The sequence below is a fragment of the Siphateles boraxobius genome, unplaced genomic scaffold (assembly GCF_051911475.1).
Source record: "Siphateles boraxobius isolate OS27281-9 unplaced genomic scaffold, OSU_SipBor_1 260, whole genome shotgun sequence".
NCBI classification, from domain to species: Eukaryota; Metazoa; Chordata; class Actinopteri; order Cypriniformes; family Leuciscidae; genus Siphateles; species Siphateles boraxobius.
In genome coordinates, this window is record NW_027508877.1 from 11,428 (window position 1) to 30,943 (window position 19,516).

At 37.1% G+C, this 19,516-nt stretch overlaps 1 protein-coding gene across 1 annotated transcript; it reads right to left on the bottom strand.

Annotated features, from left to right (window-relative positions):
• Nucleotides 1-1,980: 1,980 nt before the first annotated feature.
• LOC143752296 (NACHT, LRR and PYD domains-containing protein 3-like) lies at nucleotides 1,981-18,621 on the bottom strand. Its single transcript, XM_077245424.1, has 10 exons — nucleotides 18,535-18,621; nucleotides 18,154-18,310; nucleotides 11,451-11,726; nucleotides 11,244-11,306; nucleotides 6,009-7,815; nucleotides 5,179-5,352; nucleotides 4,686-4,859; nucleotides 3,816-3,989; nucleotides 3,685-3,731; nucleotides 1,981-3,605 (listed from the first exon to the last, which is right to left on the bottom strand). The coding sequence occupies exons 3-10, from the start codon at nucleotides 11,704-11,706 to the stop codon at nucleotides 3,067-3,069; spliced, it is 3,234 nt and encodes a 1,077-aa protein (XP_077101539.1). The 5' UTR covers nucleotides 11,707-11,726; nucleotides 18,154-18,310; nucleotides 18,535-18,621; the 3' UTR covers nucleotides 1,981-3,066.
• Nucleotides 18,622-19,516: the final 895 nt, after the last annotated feature.

The window sequence follows — 19,516 nt, forward strand, 5'->3', positions numbered from 1 at the left end:
GTGGCCATTGGGTTTGTGAAAGCGCTATATAAATGCAGTCCATTTACATAAACAGAGAATATTTATTTTAGTTTTGAGTTAGATCATTTAAAAGTACAAACTTAAATGATTATAAAGATATGTAGCTCATGCCTGGGTGAATAGTATTCGCTGAGTTTTGTTTAAGTTTAGAGAAGTGCTCCAGAAAAAAGGTTAACGGAGACAGAGAGGCAGAAAGCACACCCTGTTTATTTTCTTTATTTTACAAAAGCACAATGTTCTATTTCGATTGTAAGTGGACACATAAAAAAGTAGACATTTAACAGATTATTTTTAAAATATTTCTTAAGTCTGTATGACCAAAGTATTTTAAGTCTATTTTGCTACTATGCGGAAAAAAACAAGCAAAATGCGCCCGGCGCGTTTGCCAACCCCAGAGGGTTAAAGGGGAACTATGAAGGTTTTTTTTAGCTTAAATGAACAGCTTCGGAGTCATAGGAATGGTTATTTGACTTTTTTCGGGTTGAATGGTGGCCGTCTCGGACCCCTCCTGGTGCCTGTGAGCGGAAAAACCACACTTGCAACTTTGGGCCAGCTTCCTCAGCGTCAGGTGATATCGCGTGATATCAGCTCTCGCGATGTAACGGATTGCTTTACGGCACTGAACACATTACACGCATACACGCCCCCATCCAGGATCCGGCTAGCTATAGAACAACTATCGTCATGGCTAAGCCGGCATATAAGAAGCACAAAGCTAGGAAAGCATTGTCAGAGGAACAGAAAAAGAGGAAATGGCAGACTGACCGAGCGAGGAGCCAGACACGAGTAAACATCGGACCTGCGTTTTCAGAATGGTGAAAAAAACAAAGCGCGGTCGTCTAGAAGAGTCTAGAAAAAGGAAATGAGAATCTGACAGCGTGAGGAACAGAACAAGAGTCCCATTCGGTCAGGATTTCACTGTTAAAGTTGTTTCCTGTGATTCCTGTTGATTCCTTATCATGAGAACAGTTGTCAATATCGCACATAATTATCAGGACATAAATAAGCCCACACATTGTAAAATACAGTAAATGAGCGCAATTTGCAAACTATTATGATAAATTGCAATAATCATGTCTAACGACATCATGTTACGTTAGACATGATTAACAACGGACATTGTTACGAAATAATATGACGTACATGTAACTTTATTGATGTCATCTGGCATTTTGTAATGTTTACATTACACTCAAAAAACACAAATTAAATTATACAGTAGGCCAAGGCTATTGGCTATTTACTTTTAATTTAGCTGCAATCATGTAAAAAAGTTATGAGCCATCAAACGCGGTAGGATACTTTATTATTATAAAGTGCAGAGGACGTGAGTGCAGAGACGCTCTGCGTGAGTGGTATTCACGACAGTAACGTTAAATACAAGTACTCTACAGCGACTCTAGGGGTCGCTGTTTGACAAAAATGGAATTCCTGCATAATGTGCATTTAACAGACTTTTTCTCTTGTTCCTCTGCCAATAGGATAGCACAAAATTTTCAGTCATATCTTTAAAAACATAAATGACTCCTCTTATTTTAAAATACCAGTTATTTCTCAATTTCACATCTGTACCTGCAAAAAAATCAACTCCACTCAAGAGATTCTCAAAGACATATCAGTGTCACTGAGATGATAATTTAACACTGCAGTCTACCTTGACTCAGTACTTTGGACTTAAACCAATATTTATCAGGTTTAACACAGTGTTACAGTATGTCAGACAAACACAGTTCCTTTAAAATCTAAACAGAACTGTAATACATTAGGCTTTCACTTTATAACTCCTGCTAATACTAAATTAACTGAAATTCTCCCTGTGCTTCAGCCTTCTTTTCTAGATTTATTTAAATTAGGTTCCCTAAAAGAAATATAAGAAAAAAAATCTGTTAACCTTGTTTTTCTCTTTAGGTATCCCGCAGCGAGCGTCTCATCAGTGTAAGAAAAAAACAGAAGTCAATCTCAATGCCGAAAAGTTTATTGCAGCAGTGACAAAGTATACAAAACACCTTAAATCCGACTGACCTAAACTAAATCCTTTTATTCATTTTTTTTTTTAAAACAGTTCTTCACCACTAATGTAAATTAATCAATTAGTTTTTGGGTGAAATTGAAATATCTATGTGACCTGACCAAGCTCGGTTAGTTTTGCAAAGTTGAGAAAGGCTAGATCTGTCTATCTGTTCAAAATCGATGGAAACCTTCTGTACTAGGAAACCTCTGATGCCTGCTTGGAAAATGTAGTTGTGGTGAATGTGATTGATACTGTTTTTGTAATTATTTCTCATAAGTTAAGTCAAAGTTTGGGTTAGAAAATTATATCATTCAATAGTCCCTTTTTTTTACTGTACTTGATCATGTAATCGAAAGACCTTCAACGACTGACTATGCCTCCACGTGAGATTGGGTTCAGCTATTTCTCAATATTTCAGTGATCTCCTTCTTAAAAATCCTAATCAGCAATTTCAGTATTTTTTTAATGTTTCTTTTAATCATTTTAGAAACGTGTTAACTGACAGCATATTGTGTGAAAACAACATGAATTGTGTAAATGGTATGGTCACAACAAACGGATGTTGTGCTAATTGTGTTTAGAGTTTTTAAAACATGACTACAGATTGGACAAAAGGATGTTAGGAATTGATAAAAACTCTAATGCCCATTCAGTCCAAGAATGTTAAACATTTAAAAAATCATTCCAACTCCAAGAATAGCAAAGTTTACAACAATATTTCAGCTGATGAGGGACAAATACATTGACAGGCAATCAAAATCCTTGCTATTTTAAAATGTGTGCTGCAATTATGACATAACCGCAGAGTATGTTTAAAATAAACAACATTATTGTTTGTTGATAGTTAGTACAAGCTATCATTATAGTTATCCTTTTTGGAGTGAACAAGCATTTAATCAGAGTTCTGTCTGTTCTCATATAACTCTGTCCTCATTCAATCATGTTCATCTCCAAGTATCTATGTTTACATTGTTTCGGCAGTTTAATATAGGGATGTTGTTTAAAATAGGGATAGATATGTTGGGTGTGCTTCTTTAAGTTTTAATCTGACACAGAGACACTGAAGAGTTCAAATAAACCCTAAATCCAGCATAGAGGGGTTCAGTGAATGTGGTGTAGAATGTGTGTAAGTGTGTGAGTGTGTGTGCGTCAGAGACGCTGTAGAAGGACAGAGTGCCAGCCGACACGTCCAGATAGACACCTACTCTATTAGAAAAGGGTGGAGGGGCTGGTATGGCAATTCGCTTTTTAATGTGCCAGGCAGAGAATTTATAATCAGAGCAGATCAGACTCCAGGAATTGTCATTGGACCCAAACCAAAAGACACTTCTTCCTTTCCAGTTGACTCCTTTACATGACACTGATATATCAGCATTATATCCGCTCCATTCAGCCTCCCAGTAACAGCGACCAGTCAGACTCTCCCCACACAGAACCTGTTCGCAGTTCTTAAATCTCTCTGGATGATCAGGATACGGCTGATGACCATAAACATATGTGACTTTCCTGTTCTCATCAGACAGAATGAGACGGGAATGTGCTGTGTTTGGATCCAGTGTGAGATCACAGGCATCTGACCACAAGAAAAGAGAAACATCTATAACACAACAGCACAACAATCACTCAGAGTGTGTGCATGTATGCAGACATACACTTTCGTAGTCCTGCTGTCATCCTGAACTCTCCTCCATGATCCACACTATAAACACACAAATACGCATTAATGTGGATATGTACATGCACACACACATGTTCAGCATGTCAGTATTAGTCTTTGGCATACTTGAGTATCTGCAGTGAGCAGTTTGAATCCTCCAGTCTGTCAGAGAGCAGCTTGACTCCTGAATATCCTATGTGATTGTAGCTCAGATCCAGCTCCTGCAAGTGTGAGGGGTTTGAACTCAGAGCTGAGGACACATATACACAACCTTCCTCTGTCACCATACAGCCAGACAACCTACAGAAACACACACACACACACACACACACACACACACACACACACACACACACACACACACACACACACACACACACACACACACACACACACACACACACACACACACACACACACATACACTCAGGTAATCTAAAAAGTGCTTCCCAAATGGTGAACTGCTTATGCCTAAGCCTTGTGATACAGATTGTGTTACAAAGATGGATGTGGAGGGATTTATTGTGGACATTTATAATCAGATATTATTTGCACCAAATCAGCTAAAAAGCCATAGACATGGAGGTGAAAGGTGATTATAGCAAACATTGTATATTATCAGCAAACGTTGCCAGCACATTACAATCTCACGTAAACAGTTAGCTATAATAAGTTACCCAACTTAACTATTTAAGTTGAAGACACAACTTAAATTGTGTCTTCAACTTTCAAACGCAGACACTTTGGGTTTTTAAACTATTTAAAAACTTAAAGACTACTATTTAACCAAATTCTTAAATATTATATTGCAATGCAAATAAATATAAAAAACAGGATGCCTCTTTTTTTTAAAGAAAATCACTAAATCTAATATAGTCATTACTGCAAATGTACAGAATCATTTGAGTAATTATCTAAAAACGGGGGCAGTAGAGAGCAGTGTTAAGCACACACCAGCTACCAGTTTTTCCCAAAATAAACAGACCAGTTAAATACCTCAGTATGTGCAGCTGACAGTTTGAACATTTCAGTCCACTAGAGAGCAGCTTCACCCCTGAATCCTGCAGGTCGTTGTTACTCAGGTCCAGCTCTCTCAGGACACAGTTTGAGGATAGAAGAGCTAATGACAAACTCTCACAGCACCGAGTAGTAAGATTACAACATGGTAATCTAATATGAAAAATAAAACAAAGTAGTGTATACTGAATACTGATTTGCAAATTGAACGTAAACAGACAATAATATCTCTCATTTGACTTTTGCATTGCCATTTTTTTTCCCTACATTTATATGACTCCTGATATATACATAATACAAATCGTCACAGAAAAAGGAACTTTTGATTGCAATTAATCAATGGGGTTATTCTGTGATAAAATACAGTTGTATACTGACTTTTCACTGACCCAACAATCCCATGTCTCTCATATCACTCCACACTGTCCATTTTCACATAATAAATTCATTTACACTCCAATCAATATCGAACCTTAGTACGTGCAGCTGACAGTTTGGGCTCTTCAGTCCATCAGAAAGCAGATTCACTCCTGAATCCTTCAGGTCATTGTTACTCAGATTAAGCTCTCTCAGGACACAGTTTGTGGATTGTAGAGCTGATGACAAACTCTCACAACACTGAGCAGTGAGATTACAGGACTGTAAACTGGAAAACAAAAACTTATCAGTGTTGGCCAGATACCCTAATATAAAAAAATTAACACAAATGTATAATTTATACTTTACAATTTTTATAATAAAAGTGAAAAGGCACTTGATCTTCTTTATTTTATTGTACTTAAGTATTAAAAGTAAAATAAACGTATAACTTAATTAAACATCACTCCTTATGTGACAAGATCAAGAAGGGCAGTTTATTCAATATTTTATGTACCAAGCAATGTGGCGACATTTATGATACAATTAAAAATAATCAAATTATTCAAAAAAGGGATAACTTGCCAAAAAATAGAGATCCATTACCATTTAATATCACAGACAAAGATTTTACATTTATTCATTACTGTGGGCCCAGTCCTGTTCCAGGAGATCTACCATTCTGTAAAAAATGGAAAGTTCAAGTTCAACCACCTCTGAACCAGCTAATTAAGATCTTCCAAAACACCTGTCAGTAAATATTCAAATTTGTCTAATATACTAATGTTTCTAGAAATTGTTGTAACTGAACTATGCAGTAAGGTAGATCTCTGGGAAGAGTATTGGGCATCCTTGGTCTACAATTTGGCCCATGTCACCCTGTATATTTAGAGACCAAATAAATGACTAACCATGTATGTAAATAAATATAAAGATGACTCTTACAGTGCTCGTCTAGTATTTTTGATCACTGGTAGCAGTCTCATTAATGCTTCATCGGATCTTCTGTATTTCTGCAGTTCAAACATCTCTTGAGTCTCTTCTGATATCAGGAGCAGAAACACCAGAGCCGACCATTGAGAAGAGGAGAGATTTGCTGAAAGATTTCCTGAGCTCAGATGAATCTGTATGTCCTCTGCAAAGTCATCTTTCAGTTCATTCAGACAGTAAAATAGGTTGATAGTTCTCTCTACCTGTTTTTCCTTCTCTATTTTCTTTTTGATATAATCAGCAATGTCTTTGACATTCTTGGTTTTTAGTTTCAGTCTGGGCAGCAGTTCCTTCAGCTCACTCTGATTGGACTCCAGTGAGAGACCCAGCAGGAACCTGAGGAAAAGGTCCAAGTGTCCATTCTTGCTCTGCAAAGCCTTGTTGATTGCAGCCTTATGAAAGTCAAATAATGACTTTTTGAAGGTACCCCATTTCAGTTTTTCTGTCCAAGATTTAAGAAATACAAATGTACTTCCAAAACATTTGTATCTGAAAAACACATAGAGAGCAGCGAGGAACTCCTGAACACTGAGATGTACGAAGCTGTAAACACTTCTCATTGAAAAAGCCCTTTCTTTCTGAAAGATCTGAGTGCATAGCCCAGAGTACACTGACCCTTCACTGACATCTAGTCCACACTCCTCGAGATCTTCTTTGTAGAAAATCAGATTACCTTTTTGTAGCTGTTTAAAGGCCAGTTTTCCAAGTTTCAGAATAACCTGATCAAAAGACTTGGCTTTAGGATTAAGTTCAGGATTATCACAGTATTTTTTCATCTTTTGCTTCTGAGAAAGTAAGAAGTTTGTGTACATTGCAGTGAGAGTTGTTGGTATTTTGTCATTGCCCTCTTGAGTCAGTAGAGGCTGAAGAACAGTGAGACAGATCCAGCAGAAGACAGGGATGTGGCACATAATGTACAGGCTCTTGGATTTCCTGATGTGACAGATGATGTTTCCAGCAACCCCAGGACTGTTTTTGATGAAGTACTGCTCTTTTTGCTCATCATTGAATCCTCGCACTTCTGTCACCTGATCAATGTAGTCTCGGGGTATCAGACCGGCTGCTGCTGGTCTGGATGTGATCCAGATGAGAGCAGAGGGAAACAGATGTGTCTTGATCAGGTTTGTAACTATTTTACTCACTGTTGTTTTTACATGCACATCTGTAAATTCATCACTCTCATTAAATCTCAAAGGGAAATTACATTCATCCAGGCCATCAAAGATGAACAGGACCTTACAGTCACCTTCAGGAAAAGATGGCAGTTCTTCAGGACCACTAAAAAAGCATTCTTGAAGCAGATCCATGAGACTGCAGTTCTTTGTAATCATATTCAATTTACGGAATGGGAGAGGAAATACGAAGAGTATATTCTGATTTTCATTTCCTTCAGCCCAGTCAAGAATGAATTTATTGACAGAGATAGTTTTTCCCACTCCTGCGATTCCCATCGTCAGCACTTTTTTGTTTTGATGACCCATATGTTTTTTGAAGATGTCATTGCACTGGATCACTGAGTCCTTCAAAGTAAATTGGCTGATATTTAGTTCAATCCGTCTCACCTCATGGTCAATCATTATTCCTCCAGTTTCATTCTCCACCACATATAGATCAGTGTAAATATCATTCAGGTACTGCCGATGACCTGTCTGAGAATTACCAACCAATATCCGCTTGTAGTCCTCTTGTAATTTGTTCCTCAGTCTGAGGCTGATCTTACTGTAATAATGAGGATCAGCTTTACTGTCCTCTGCAGTTGAGCCTTTGAGAAAGAGAAAAGCAAAATAAAAAGTAAATAAAGTAAAAAATCTCAAACACTGAGTTTCAGTTTAGAACTATGAACTGTTTGGATTGAAATAAGTTTGTTTATAAATTTGGTATTTATATTTTGGAACTAAGAACATATCTGTTTTGTCCTTTTTTCACAAGGAACTATACTTCCTGTTCGTCATTTTGTGGAGTATTTTAACTCCTACTCCGGCACTTTCAAGTAGCCAAGGAATTGAATTATGGCCACTTTTGCAACTTATGATTGGTAAACGTGTGACACACAAACCAGTGAGAAAGAAGAAGAGCCAGCAGCCACCATGTAAACAGAACGGTAAACTCACCAGCAGCACACCAGCTCCGGACAAACAATGACATTTAAAAATGTGCTGTTACTACAGCTAACATTTACAACAACAGCATATCTTGGTTCTGTGAAACATAGCAAAACCACTGTTCGCATCTGTATTCAGGCCTTCCCGCTTCCCGTCTCTCCAGTGCTGGAAAGCTAATATTAATATTTCCAATATTAACAAGTGTCCTAAAGCTCTTGCCTGGTAATAATTATTCTTTTTCCAGTGATATTCCTCTGATATTTTCTATTTTGTAATGTATCTCAGCCATCTCTCTTTCCACAGTTTTTCTTCAAATCTCCCTCTTGCTCACTCTCTCTCCTACACCATCATGAATGGACACGACCCCTACTGCTGATTGGCTACAGTTGTGTTGCGGTGCTTGCTCCGATCCACTTTAACAGTGTTTCTCAGAAATCACTTACTGCACCTTTAAGTAAGAGACCTACATGCAGTACACCTTGGCCCACACAACTGGCTACCATTGTTGGTACAAATGGGTGATCCTTACAGAACTGAATCAAAAGTTATCATAAGTTGTCAATAACGGACCTGGTGTATGAGAAAACCCCACAGCACTGTTAAATTTGCATGTGAGCAGTTTCTCGTTCCTTGAGATGTTTTGACATGCCCTGACATTTGTGTTTTTTTCAGTTCCTTATAAACATATTAATGGCAAAGGTGTAATTACACTCTATTTAGCACAAACAGGGCTACCATAATATGTGAGCAACATGTATGTACATGTTTGTATTTTTGAGAGAATAATGTTTATGCATGGTTATTGAAAAAACTAAAGTTTCTGAAATACACTCACCATAAGGATTATTAGGAACACCTGTTCAAGTTCTCATTAATGCAATTATCTAATCAACCAATCACATGGCAGTTGCTTCAATGCATTTAGGGGTGTGGTCCTGGTCAAGACAATCTCCTGAAATCCAAACTGAATGTCAGAATGGAAAAGAAAGGTGATTTAAGCAATTTTGAGCGTGGCATGGTTGTTGGTGCCAGACGGGCCGGTCTGAGTATTTCACAATCTGCTCAGTTACTGGGATTTTCACGCACAACCATTTCTAGGGTTTACAAAGAATGGTGTGAAAAGGGAAAAACATCCAGTATGCGGCAGTCCTGTGGGCAAAAATGCCTTGTTGATGCTAGAGGTCAGAGGAGAATGGGCCGACTGATTCAAGCTGATAGAAGAGCAACTTTGACTGAAATAACCACTCGTTACAACCGAGGTATGCAGCAAAGCATTTGTGAAGCCACAACACGCACAACCGTGAGGCGGATGGGCTACAACAGCAGAAGACCCCACCAGGTACCACTCATCTCCACTACAAATAGGAAAAAGAGGCTACAATTTGCAAGAGCTCACCAAAATTGGACAGTTGAAGACTGGAAAAATGTTGCCTGGTCTGATGAGTCTCGATTTCTGTTGAGACATTCAGATGGTAGAGTCAGAATTTGCCGTAAACAGAATGAGAACATGGATCCATCATGCCTTGTTACCACTGTGCCGGCTGGTGGTGGTGTAATGGTGTGGGGGATGTTTTCTTGGCACACTTTAGGCCCCTTAGTGCCAATTGGGCATCGTTTAAATGCCACGGCCTACCTGAGCATTGTTTCTGACCATGTCCATCCCTTTATGACCACCATGTACCCATCCTCTGATGGCTACTTCCAGCAGGATAATGCAACATGTCACAAAGTTCGAATCATTTCAAATTGGTTTCTTAAACATGACAATGAGTTCACTGTACTAAAATGGCCCCCACAGTCACCAGATCTCAACCCAATAGAGCATCTTTGGGATGTGGTGGAACGGGAGCTTCGTGCCCTGGATGTGCATCCCACAAATCTCCATCAACTGCAAGATGCTATCCTATCAATATGGGCCAACATTTCTAAAGAATGCTTTCAGCACCTTGTTGAATCAATGCCACGTAGAATTAAGGCAGTTCGGAAGGCGAAAGGGGGTCAAACACAGTATTAGTATGGTGTTCCTAATAATCCTTTAGGTGAGTGTAAGGCCACAAAACACATACTAAATATGTGTCCACCAGACTTTTGACTAATGGATGTTGTCACCTAGAGTTTTTGCTTCAAAATGATCTGAAAATCATCCTGCGTAATCATTCACATAAAACAATACATTGATTTAAATTTTGTAAGACACTTTTTGTTTGGAAAGGCAATATGCGAGGGGGCGTGAATATTCTGATTTACACCTGCGAAGACAATGACCTGCACAATGAGCCGCATAATGAGCTGCATAATGAGCCTTTCACACAGGTGTGTCACTGAGCCACAAGAAAGAATGCAATGACAAAATAAAAAAGAAAATAAAAAAAAAAAATATATATATATACAAAATTGGTTCACATCTCAGAAAAAAAAGTAAATTTCCACTTGTATTTTTGCTTGCAAATTGTATAATATCCAAGGTAAACATTTCCAGTAATTGTGTAGTTAATTCTCATACTGTATTTTCATAAAGTGGACGTGGTCACATTAAAAGATAATAAGCTATAATGACCTGAAATGAGAACGACTGACATCTCTCTCTTTTCATATAGATAACATAAGCAGAGAATATTTGTTTTTGTTATGAATTAGATAATTTAAATGTACACACTTAAGTGATAATAAAGATATATAGCTCATGCCTGGGTGAATAGTATTCGCAGAGCGTTGTTTAAGTTTAGAGACGTGCTCCAAAAAAAAAGTTCACGGTGACGGAGAGCCAGAAAGCACACCCTGTTTATTTTCTTTATATTACAAAAGCACAATGTTTTATTTCAATTGTAATTGGACACATAAAAAAGAAGACATTTAACAGTTTATTTTTTCATATTTCTTAAGTCTGTATGAAAAAATGAAAAAGTAAAAAGTATTTTAAGTCTATTTTGCTGCTATGTGAAAAAATCTAACCTCTGTGTGAACCTCTGTAATTGTTGTAAGCATATTTTCTCTTACGCAAAAAAAAAGACTATTTGACTCAAATATGAATAAACCTTGATATGGAGTAAATAAATAATTCCATCTACAGATAGTGGTCATTATTTACCCAAGATCTGTTTTGAAGCAGCTCCAATAGTGGCAGAAGCGTTTACATTGCCCTCAGTCTGAACTGTGAACGAGGGAGATGAAACAAAATGAAAATGCAGTAACAAAAATCACACAAACACACTGGCCAAGCAAGAGTTTAAGCTGAAACTCATTTATTACTTTATTCTCTACATTTACACCATTCACTTGTAAAGATTTTAGTTACCTTCATTGTGTTTGTTCTCTAACTGTTCAGCCAGAAGGTTTTGGTTCATCTTCCTAAGGATGTTCACTGTGATCTTCACAGCTTCTTCTTGTCCAAAACGTGCCACCATTTTGTCCACAGTGTTTAAAACATCTGTGTTTTCCATTTCAGAAGTTGAAACACACTCATGATTCTTCAGGTACCACTGAAACTCCTTTAGGTCATCTTTGACTAGTTCCTTCAGTGCATTCACGAGCAGCTCCTTAACATATGCCATTGTCCTTCAATGATTCACTTCTGCAGGGCAAGAAAAAAGATCTTAACATGTGGATCTGTGTGCACAAATGTTATTTGGATTATAAAATGTCTGCTGCAATGCGATCAGGTAATGAGTGATCGACAATGAGGGAAAATTAAATGCTGTGCTACAGTATATCTAACATTTGAGAGTGTTTTGCCAACAAGCTTAAATGTAGAGAAAAAGTGTAGTCAGATGTGCAATGTTGCTGTGGACAGATTTAAAAATGAAGAACACAACATTAGTTCAATGAAATAAAGGCTGCCAGATGAATGTGTATACTAATGAAGAGATAACAGATACAGAATTCAGAGCTCAGTCAGTCTGTTTTAAGAGTGAGGCAGTCATCAAAACAGCACTGAGATATATAAATAAACAAAAACAGACACAGAACCAGTGAAGACACTCGTCTCACAGGAATTGGGACCAGCATTGATCGTTTTCAGCATGACAAAATTAATTTTCAGAAGAAAGATTTTAAATCTTTCTTCTGAATTGAAACAAAAAGCTACTTTTTGAGATGTAACATGGAGAAAATTCAGCTACTGCCGACTCGTTTGAATAAGCGGCCATTCACAATTCTTGTTTTAAAATGTTTGAAACATTTTGTTTTGCTCAGGTGAACCATTGCTTTCACTGATTGTTTGATCTGAAGTTTTGAATTGCTGAGTGCAGGAGTAGGAAGGAAGTTACTCAAGTTTATTTCATGTTTTAAGTTATAGAATGTTACTTGTCTATTGTCTATTGAACCACTGTTGACAATGTCTTTACTACCTTTCTCGGCCTTGAATGTTGTAATGACATTGCTGCCTATGTGGGGCCAGAAACCTCTCGGATTTCATCAAAATTAACTTAATTTCTGTTCCGAAGATGAACAAAGGTCTTATGGGTTTGGAAAGACATGAGGGTGAGTAATTAATTACAGAAATTTCATTTTTGGGTGAACTAACCCTTTAAAATATATCTACTAAAGTATAAGATACAATCAAAGGTGTATTCAGAGAATGGAATCAGTATTGTTAAGTCCACCTGATTTGTGTTCCGCCTCATTAAGGTGTGAGTGGATCAGTATATAAGAACCCAGACAGTTTTAAACAAGGAGAGAGACTGTCATTGTATTTGTGGTGTATGTTGTAGTGATTAAGTGAACACTAAAGGAGGTGTGTTGTGTGCTAACTTCTATGTGAGTTTATGGTAACACTGGCACGCGGAGGGTTAATCGCTGACACGCAAGCAAGCTCGAGCAATAATAACCAACTGCAGAATCGCAGAACCATACGTCAGTGTGAGGACGACAGCTCCAGCCTAACAGTCTGATGCCGGAAGTGGGTGGAGTTCATGTTTAACTATGGCGGAGCACACGGTAGAACAAGGAAAAGAAGAAGGTAAAAAGTTGTTCTATCTTTAATGGATGCAACATACTTAACGTTATATGCTTATACAAAACGGCTCTAAGTATTTTGTAAGTTAATATTCAACAATAACTAACTTAAATCTGTCATTGACACCATTATATGAGAACTGAACTGAGCTAGACGATGATATCACTGTTTTCTCCAGAATGGCTATATAGATGAATTAACTGAATTAATAACTTTTTTACAACATAAATGAATCAACACTGAACTTACTTAAGCTGTATTATGACACTGTTTTGTTCTAGATCTGCAGAGACAAACTTTGTTGCACTATTTTCCTATTATCCCTGTAAAGCTGCTTTGAAACAATCTGTATTGTAAAAAGTGCTATAATAATTGTGACGAAGGTACTTGATCATGTATTGTTATTTTACAGTTGGATTGTATCACTTTGTTAGGTTACATATTCATGATTTGTGATTTAATTTATTGTTGGCGTTGTATTTTACAGCATTTGTTAAATTAACTGCATTAATTGTATTTTATTTCACCTATAGAAGTACATAATGATTCAGAGAGGTTCAGCGCTACCACCTTTGGAGCAATGCACAACATGCTGCAGAAATACTCACTGCCCTATTTGTGATAGCAGTATTTTTAAACCGACAAGACGGGACAAATTGAATAATCTTATTAAAATCCACTTTAAAAAGGCTGTTGTTCATGGAGGTATGGACATCTAGAGTTATTTTTTAATATACAGTGGCAATAGATATTACTTTACATTTATGCATTTGGCAGACGCTTTTATCCAAAGTGACTTACATTGCATTTCAAGGTACACATAGTAGTCCCTTTGGAATTAGATGGTTTTTATTTTATTTATCTTCATTAACGTCTAAAGGTTACACAAACAATGCAAACTGAAACTTAAGCTAACAAAACACAGACAATTATATATATTTGTTTATTTGTATTTTGTTATAATAATATTTCATATCTATGAATGCATCCAATTAAACATTTAAACACACAACAGGGATAAGTTTGGGTAGGGTTGGAGTTACACACTGAAGCACAGGAACTGAGTGTTTCCTTTTTTCCCCGTCATATTTCATTATATAATTGTTGTGTATGGTCTATGAAAAAAATTGTTGGTTGAGTATTAAAAATTATTTTCAATTAAATCAAATGTTCAAACGCTCAAGCTTTGTTTTCATTGTATTATTTTTGTTTTTGTTTTAAGCTTTGTTCAATTTACATTGTTAGTCATTTGACACAACAAAACAAATGGATAAAGTATAATTTTAACTTTTAAAAAACGATTAACATTTGTTAATAATACTAGTAGACTATATTGTCTTTTGTTAATAGGACAGAACATAATTCTTATCTTTTATAGGCCTACTATTTTATATATATATATATATATATATTAGTGGTGGGCCGTTATCGGCGTTAACGTGCTGCGTTAACGTGAGACTCTTATCGGGCGATAAAAAAAATATCGCCGTTAATCTATTCTCAAAGTTGGGTTGGGATCATAAAATGAATTTTTCGAATATCGTTATATTTTCGCGCAATTCCATGTGTATAGCCTATATTTGACATAATTGACGCCGCGCCTACTGTCAGAGATCACGCAGCAGGGTATTTTCCTGTCAGGGACACAAGGTGTATACTTTTACTACATGTTACGTTGGGCGACGTTCCTCTCGTTACTTTATTTTAATGTAATTACATGTTGTTAAATGAGTTTATTCCAAGCGCGCTGTATAGCCCCGTTCACACTACAAGCGACTTTGTCGCTGCATGTCGCCAGTGGTTGGCTATGAGGTCGCTAGTGGGCGTTCCCACTACTGGTTGCCTTTATGAATGACATCCAATGATGTGGAGAAGGATCATGCGCGCTCCACTCCTATTGGTTGTCGCTCCCGAAAGTCGCTCTCCATTTGCATAAAGTTAAACAGATCTCAACTTTGTCGCGTCGCCAGACACGCCCCATCCGGTCGCCAACGGTGGCTGTCGCGCGTGTCGCCGGAAGTCGCCCGCTCACCATTGAAATGAATGGTATCGCGTTGCTTGGTCGCGTGTAGTGTGAACGGGGCTTATCTTTTGTATGAGCATGAGCGATGCTCAATTTACAAATGAATCACTCTTTTGAGTCGATTCTGTTCAAAGACTTCATCAAACAAGTTGGCAGATCTGTCTAAATCGGTTCGCGAAACAGTCTGAATGATCTATTCAGTTCCTCACGCACTGAATCGTCTGAAGCGCGTTCAATCACACTCGACTCGGATTCGTAACTGGAAGATTTAAGAACATCAAGAGCGTTGGATGAAGTGGCAGTGGATCTAGTTTAGTCTAGTGAAAGCAAATCTGCAAATGCATCATATTTTTGCCAGCGATGAAAATATTTATTAGTTGAACATCTTCGTAAGCTGTCTGTGAATGAATGATCCCACAGGACGATACATTCGATTTCATTTCATTTCATTCAGGTAATACATTTTACAACCAAACAAATTATTACGCCACGATAGTACTACTAAAAATTATGACATTATCCGTTTTTTTTGGACATATACATTAATTTCAGAGCGTTGGCGCACTGGCAAAGGTTAACAGGTTAAATAAGCTAAGGTTACCATTGTGTACAGTTTATGAAATGAACACCTGCCATCCCGCGGTAATGTGCGTTTATTGCGCAGGGGCATAGTCACACGAATTGTTTACATTGATTGAAAACTAATTTGTTTAAAAAGGAGGAGGCTATTGCCGGTAAAGGCAGGTTCACATAAAATCATTATGACATATGACATTATTTTTTTATCTAACGAGCATCTGGTTTGGCGATGCAAAAACGGACTGTAGCCTATACGTCGTGCTTATTGTTTTTTTCTTCTTCCAATTAGCCTACTATGTTAAAAAAAACGACGAAAACATGTTACTTGTTCAATTAATAAACAGTTTGTTTGATGACAAATCGGTAAAGATGAAATTGGCCTCCCTTTCTGTCATTGTGAGTGTGCGTTTATTTTTTATTTTTTTTTCTTCGAACGATATTCAACTTTTGCTCCTCTATTGTCGAATGGCATTTTTGGCAGAAATTCACATCCCTACGCGAGGCGAACTATTCTCAAAGACTTACTTTTAGACATTATTTGGGTAGCACACATATTCTGAATGCCTTCGGCAGAATTCAAATGAGCCATTTTAATCTAGATTAATCTAGATTAATTCCAAGATTACAGTGAGATTAATCTAGATTAATTCCAAGATTACAGTGAGATTAATCTAGATTAAAAAAATTAATCTATGCCCACCTCTAATAGATATATATATACATATATATCTTTTCAATTAAATCGTTTTTAAAAAAGTCTTTATAATAACGTTGTTTTAAACTTTAAAACGTTCCAAAACACGAAAGTAGCGCAATGCCTTGCCGCGCCCACTTCCGGCATCAGACTGTTAGGCTCGCGCTGTTGTCCTGCTATGACGTATAGTTCTGCGGTTCTGCGGTTCTGCAGTTAGCGCGAGAGAGGTGTATGTATTTCATTCAGATAAAGTAGCCTACCTCCCATCTGCATACAGATCTACATTTTGATGAAATAATTCCTCGTAGTAACAGCTTGTTTTATTAAGTTTGGAGCTATTAATTATATTAAAGTGCGAGAATTAAACTGCACAAGTCAATAGAAGCGTGCAGCTCTAACAAACCATTAGCGTGACCACTGCGCACCCGTCCAAACAAGTTATCCAACTGGCCGCTTACAGCTCGTTCCGCTGTAAATAGTTAATGCTATAAATTTCAAACAAGTGTATAGAGTCCTTATTAAACATTCCATGCATATTTAAATGACTGTGATGCATGTGGAAACTACCTGGTCACTTCATGTGTTTTCTCTGATTGGAAAGCTATCCAATCGTGAGACAAATGCCCTCTTCAGCAAGCCGACGTGCAAACCGCCGCAAATGAAACTGAAAGTTCAGCTTACATTCTGAAGCTCAACACACAGTTGTCTTCATTTAAAGTAGTGACACAAAATTATCTTACCAGTGTTGATATACCACTCTTGAAATTAGCTAATTATAAATAAAATGCAGCTCATATCTTGTTTTCATTGACGTGAACGTGAATTTGCATATAGCGTGGGAATTAAATATTCAATTTATATTAGATTTGCGGAGATGCAGTTATTTTGCCAAGTGTAAGTGTAACACTTTTAACAAAACTGAAAGTAAAGAAGTCAGTAAAAACACATGAATGACGTTTTATTTTTTTATTTTTTTTATCTGTGTAGAGCTGGCCTGGCCTTAAAGGTTTTTCCTTTAAGTTAATACACTATTTGGTTGTTTATCTTTATTGGGATAATTTTGTTTACTTTTCTAAAAACCCTTAGTAAGAATTTATTTTGTTTGCTACTTTGGCCGTTTCCTCTCCTGTCCATTCTCAGTCTTCTTTATACCCCACTGTTTTATTTTACAAACTGGTGTTGTAATTTGAGCTTGTCCTGGGACCTGGAGATGGGAATTCTCTCACTGGTTCCCTGAAACTTTTTGTTACTTTTTGTTGCCCCTAGACCAGAAAGGGAGCGCGTAACAGTATCTGAAGCAACAGCCAATCTACTCGAATCAGTGTTTTATGCTCAGGGTGTTAGGTAATCTCTTTAATGACGTACATTTTAACTTGTAAAGTGTCCAAAGTCCTTTCAGCATAACCTTTGTTGCCCATATAGGTACACACACGCACACTCGTTTTGCATTTTTTGCATTCTCAGATGAATATGAGTAAATACTCAGGTTAAATAAGTCACATGAAAAGCAAAAAAAAAAAAAAAAAGACACAAGCATCACACCAGAGACGTAAAACACATGCCTATGATCACGAGACTAAAGTGTCTTTGAATCAGTGTTTGTTTGTTATTTAACATAGATACTGAAAAACCATAAACCAAAATACAGCACAGAGGGGTTCAGTGAATGTGGTGTTGAATGTGTGTAAGTGTGTGTGTGTGTGTCTGAGATGATGTAATGAAACAGTCTCATTAAACGTATTCCTTACCTGATGCTTCCTCTGATATATCAGCCCGTCCCGCTCCATTGAGTCTGTACGCAGTCAGGTCATGGTTACTCAAGCCCAGCTCTCTCCCAAGAGTTTGAAGCAACTTATAGATTCAACAGTTTCACAGGACTGATAAGTGTGTTTGTTGATGGACACTCTAAATGAAGGAATAAAAACAAATATTATAAATCAACTCAATGTATACTGAAAATTGTAATATATCATTTACATTTTTCATTTTAGTTCAATTGAGAAATCCATTGATAATTAGATTGAACAACTGTTACAAGTGGAGAATGTCAAAAGAAATCTGCTGATCATGGTTCTTACTAAGAAAACTTAAAGAAATTGAATGTTTTTTTATTTTATTTGCTAACTCACCTTTAATAATGATGATATTTGTATATGTTTCTTTCACCTCCTCTGAACTGTCATCAAGAGCAGAAGCTCCTTCCACTTCTGAATTTTAGTTTAACCACACCCACTTTTGGAAAATCCCACCATCACATGATCCAGTTAAATTACACACCTCTTACGAAACAAAAATATATTGCAGTATATTGGAAAATATCATGTGATATATTAGGCAATATATTTCAATATATGGGATTTAATATTTATATTTTCCAATATATTGCAATATATGCATAGACCATATATGTATATATATTGATAGATATAAAACAAATATATTGCAATCAAGACCAAAAAAGTCACTATATTTTTACATGTAATAGTTTGTCTTTATATGCTTTAATATACTGCAATATATGTGCTATATATATATATATACATATATTGTAGCTTTACAGAATTTTACTGTTTTATTTATAGGATACAATTCCTCCTAAGCACACAGTGGTGGACAAAACGCTCGCTCACACACATCCTCAGTCACCCTCTCACACACATCCTTACACATCCTCACATATGCTCACTCACACACATCCTCACATACTCTCACACACACTCTCACACTCATCCTCACATACACTCTCACACATCCTCACATACTCTCACACACACTCTCACACACATCCTCAGTCACTCTCTCACACACATCCTCACACATCCTCACATATGCTCACTCACATACATCCTCACATACTCTCACACACACTCTCACACTCATCCTCACATACACTCTCACACATCCTCACATACTCTCACACACACTCTCACACACATCCTCACACTCACTTTCTCTCACGCATCCTCACACTCACTCTCTTACACACATCCTTACACTCACTTTCTCTCACGCATCCTCACACTCACTCTCTCACACACATCCTTACACTCACTTTCTCTCACACATCCTCACACTCACTTTCTCTCACACATCCTCACACTCACCCTCTCA